Source organism: Doryrhamphus excisus, linkage group LG1, assembly GCF_037039965.1.
Source record: "Doryrhamphus excisus strain RoL-2023G ecotype Guam linkage group LG1, RoL_Dexc_Guam_v1.1, whole genome shotgun sequence".
Lineage (NCBI taxonomy): Eukaryota > Metazoa > Chordata > Actinopteri > Syngnathiformes > Syngnathidae > Doryrhamphus > Doryrhamphus excisus.
Genome location: NC_136357.1, coordinates 7,422,130 through 7,427,061, shown reverse-complemented (window position 1 = coordinate 7,427,061; position 4,932 = coordinate 7,422,130). Strand labels below are relative to the sequence as shown.

Here is a 4,932-nt window from a genome sequence, read left to right as displayed (position 1 = left end):
AGAAAAAAAGTTTTTATCTATAATAAGTATGGATGTAAATCTCTTTGTGGTCAATGATTCGATACATTAATTGGTCATTTAATTAGGTACACCTGTACAATCTGGTGGGATCGAAGAGCTATACCAAAGTGCCTGTCTTTTGTAAAGTAGAAATAACAGTAATAAGAAATGATTATTAGTATTGTTAAAAGGTGAGGGAGGGAAAAGAGTTTTTGGAATGAGAAGACACTCCAGTACATCCACACACATACTGTATCCACTCACACTTGACCATGTGATGTGATGCCACATGTTCCAGTTACACAGGGAGGAGGGAGGGGGGAGGCAGCAGTTTGAATGTAAACCTCCTCACTGATGGCGACACCCAGACAACATCGGAACTACAGAGTCAGTACGCTTTGTACTGTTGCTAAAATGTGTATTAGTTCTTCCATCGGGGATCAGACCTTTGAAAGGACCTGGTCCTCTTTCTAATGGCAACTGCATTAACTTCCTTTACGTGCTTTTTTTTTTTTTTGCTGCAGGCCAAGTCATCCAGCAGAGCACACGTAGGGCTCATCATCCAGAGAAGAGCAGGAAGATGGAAATGAGTGACAATTTACCAGGCTAAAGGGCCAGTTTTGTACCTGCCTTAATGGAGCATGTGGATCATGGGACCTTAACCTTAACCACAGAGGAATGCAAAGAGAAGAGAGAAGGGTAAGAACTGCAAAAAGTCAACGCAAAGTTGAGCTCTATACAGTGGACTACCAGCATTACTGTTACTACTACTACTACTATTACTATTATTACTATTACTACTACTACTATTTGCACTATTCTACATTGTGCTAAATGGCTGCAGGATGGCGACGGTTATAGGCCTGAGGCATGATGTGTTTTGCAGCTGCAAGCTCAAAACAAGAGTCTAAGTTAGTCTGTCATCACATCACATGACTCTGCTCTGACTCAAGTCAAGGAGTCAGGGGGCCACAGCATGGGAAACTCCTCCGGGAAGGGCGAGGGAGACGAAGAGGAAGAGGAGATTATGCAAAAGAATAAGAAGAACCAAGATGAGGAAGTTGAAGAGGAGCTTCCGCTCGGTGTGGAGGAGTTGTTGGAGAGTGGGGATCCAGTGTTGGACCTCAGCTACCGTAGATTTAAGCGTTTACCTGCACGGGTTTATGGCCTGACGCACGTAGAGAAGCTCTACGTTTGTGGAAACAGCCTGCGCACTCTTCCTGAAAGCATCGCCCAGCTACAAGGCCTGCGGATCCTTGCCCTGGACTTCAACAAGATGGAGGATGTTCCTCTCGCCATCTGCCAGCTGGCCCACCTCACCCGCCTCTACCTGGGCAGCAACCGCCTCATGACGCTCCCGCCTGAGCTGAAGAACCTGCAGAGTCTGCGCTGTTTGTGGATGGAGAGCAACTACTTCCAGTGGTTCCCCAGAGAGCTGTATGAACTCCCCAACCTCAGGTCTCTGCAAATGGGAGACAACCGGCTCAAGACCTTGCCTCCTGACCTGACCCGCATGGAGACTCTGAGGGGACTGTGGCTCTATGGGAATCGCTTCCAAACCTTCCCAAAAGTCCTCCTAAGCATGGACAGCTTGGAAATCCTGGACCTGGACCGCAACAAGATAACCGAGTTCCCCAGCTTGAAGCGCCTCAGATCCCTTCGCCTCTTCTCCTATGACCACAATCCTGTCAAGGAGCCTCCTAAAGTGGGCGAGGAGGTGACAGTAGTTGGGGAAGGTGCTGCAGAGTTCTTGGAGGAGCGTGAGGCCAGGAAGGAGAGGCAACGGAAGGCTGAGGAGCAAGAGGCAGAGGAGTCAGCTATGGCGGGAGAGGAGCCCGTCATTCACGGCATCTTGAAGAACAGCAGCTCCAACCGACCATCAAGCGAGGTGGACCTCAAGGAAGAGGAAGACATTAGCGCCCCAATGGCAGAATACGATGGCGGTGAGTTGGAGTATGACGAAGAAGCGTTTGAGTATGAGACGGAAGAGCTGATCTGTGAGGGAGAGGGATTTGAGTATGAAGGAGAGGAGCTGGAGTATGACAGGGCTCACATGGACTATGAGTATGAGGAGGAGATGGAGTCCAAGGAAGAGGCATAACAGACTGAGATGATCTGCAGGCTGGTGGCCCACCAGATGCATTTATCTTATCTTTAACTCTGCTGCTAATTAAAAAATTCTCATTAACTGTGAAAATGAAAAGTTTCATCTCGGCCCTCTGTCAATCAGAGCAGGACTCGAAAAGAGTGTGTGTGGATATGTGTGTGTGTGAGTACAGTATTATTAAATTGCCACCCACCTGTTGAAGTCGGTGTATGTCATTCCTGGTAAAAGAAGGCTAACCACTAATCAATACACTTTGGGGAGGTATTGTTTTACATTACATTATTTAATTAATTTTATTGAAAAACCCTTAACAATCCAATTACAATGTTAAATACTTATATTATACTCATAATACTTCAATTAAACTGTATTGCTTTTGATGTGGTGTACTTGCATTTTATCATTACATTAATGAAAAATATGATAAGCACATCTCTAGCATATATATGTCATCATGTTTCGTATCTGTTTTATGTACCGAGTGGTGCAGCCATGTAAAAGTGCATGTTGGATTTAGAGATACAAAATATTTATGTCGTTCTAAACACACGAGTCACTTCCCAGTGTCAGCGTTGTGTAAGCAGTCCTGTGAGGCCGTCCAAACATTATTGGATGTTGTCTCATAACCATAAAAGGCTGGTCCACATGGAGGGATGGTTTCAAACATGAGATTTTGTATTTTAATCACTAAGCTGCACCTTCTTGTAGGTCACAGCCTTAGCTCCGTCATCAACTTTGTGTACTGTACTATGCCCACCCCCCCCCCCCCTCCACTTTGACGACACCCTTGTGTCCACACCTCCTCCACCTGTGTCTCTGAACGTGAACATGTCCTTCCTCTCATCTCAGCGAGTCATTATTCATGTAGGGCTCGAAGTGTAACGCAATCCTCGCATCTTTTTTCACTTCTCATTGAAAGAGTGAAATATTCATCCCCCACGCTGAAATATTCATGCAGCCGCATACTCTCATATGTCTGTCTTTCTTCGCCGCTAGTGTTCACGAGCACACTCAATCTGGTGATTTCTTTACGTCAGTTGCAATATTTAACATCCGAGGAGCACAACATGTTACACATTAAAGGGGAGGTGCATTTGTTTTTATTTTTGCCCATTATTCATACTCACACTACATGCGTCTAGCTATGACATTTTTTTTTGTTGGGTTGAGTCATAGTACTATATTGACACAAATATATGTTTGTTTGTTTTTTACTAGAAAAAAAGGTCTGAAAAGACAGGTCATCTAAGGTACATATATACAATAGGTGGCGCCCAAAATTGACTGGTTCCTGCCGGCCTGTGTCTGTCAGCAGCACAAAATAGATGCTTTCACTGTTGAGTCCCCAAATACCAAAAACCTCCCTCACAACGTCAGCAAAAAGTGGCTATATTTGTCACTAGTCAAAAATTGTTTGGAATGTCGCCAGATCTAATGACTAAATCGCCAAGTTGGCAGTTGATTAGGAGGGAACCCACAGCACAGCAGACAACACACAAATATAGAGCCATAACAGTCCTTATTTGCTATGGGAGAACCACCCCATTCTGTTCTGAATCCTGATTGGCTGCACACAATTGTCAACCAATCTCCTTTGTGCCGTCCCTAGCAAACTACCTTACCACATCAGCTACGTGCTAACCGCCAATGAGCAACAGAAGAAGCAGCTAAACCGCCTAAATTCGGTTCAAGGAGTAGGATGATGGCAGGAAGAATATGTTTAACAAGGATACAAAAACGCTATGGCCACACCAGGGCGAACCATGACCCAAGCAGTGAATATGGTCAGTAACTTCAAAACTTATTGTGTCCAATTGACTAAATTGACATTAAAATTCAAACGAAATTAGAACTGTTTAGTGCCTGTCTGAGACACGTGTATAAAGTGTGTTGTGAGGGGATGTACAGCCTTTAAACATTTATAATAATAGTGACCAAATTAATCTGGCTGCTTCACAGATTTCACTTATGGTATCCCCTGCGATAAACAAGGGAAGACTGTTAACAGTATATATATATATATTATTAGATCCACATGAATCCCTTATGTGTACAGACAGTACAAGTCTCTATTTGACTTTTGAGTGTATGATGTAACACCAGTGCATTTCTTTCACCCTCAGTATAGCGGGACGACACATGGCAGTAAAGAAAACACAAGCTCAGTCCGGGTTCAGCTAAACAGCCACAGACAGTCTGTGGGAATCTGTGTCTGTATTTCGTTTACCCTCCTCTCATCGGTCTGTATGTAGGTCAGTAAACACAAGCAAATGGCTCCCTTGCTTTACATTATTGTATGGCTGCATTCTGACCTGACAGCCCCACTGCACAATATAATGTCCTCAATTACAAGGATCATATTGTTATCATTTGTGACACAGCATAGGTTTGCTTTCTGTTGACTGTCCACCATAAGAGGATCATGAAGGTTGTTGGTGGGCAGTCCTGGCCTCTCAGTCATCACCACTGTCCCCTCTTGCTCAGCCATGTGAGACCACAGTAATGGAAACGTCACTAGAAACACTGATGGATGACAAAATCCTCAGCGCACACAACTAGGGCTGTAAGCACAAATATAAGAAGCAAACAATGTCTCCACGGCGTTCCTTTAAATTTAATGGAACACAACTCAACTGGAAGTTCTGAAAAGATGTGACTCGCAGTGGATAGTCAATAATGTAATGCTTCTCTTGTTAAATGAGTGCAGAAGAGGTTATGTGAACGCATTTCAGATACTCTGACTTGGGAATAATTGGAAAAAAAACATACAGTATCTCCCTGAACCATCTTAACAATATCCACTAGGTGCTATACACAATTACAAA

The 4,932-nt window shown here is 44.0% G+C and overlaps 1 protein-coding gene across 1 annotated transcript; it reads left to right on the top strand.

Moving 5' to 3' along the window:
- Positions 1 to 333: 333 nt before the first annotated feature.
- lrrc10b (leucine rich repeat containing 10B) lies at positions 334 to 2,413 on the top strand. Its single transcript, XM_058075953.2, has one exon. The coding sequence runs from the start codon at positions 977 to 979 to the stop codon at positions 2,099 to 2,101; it is 1,125 nt and encodes a 374-aa protein (XP_057931936.2). The 5' UTR covers positions 334 to 976; the 3' UTR covers positions 2,102 to 2,413.
- The last annotated feature ends 2,519 nt before the right edge of the window (positions 2,414 to 4,932 follow it).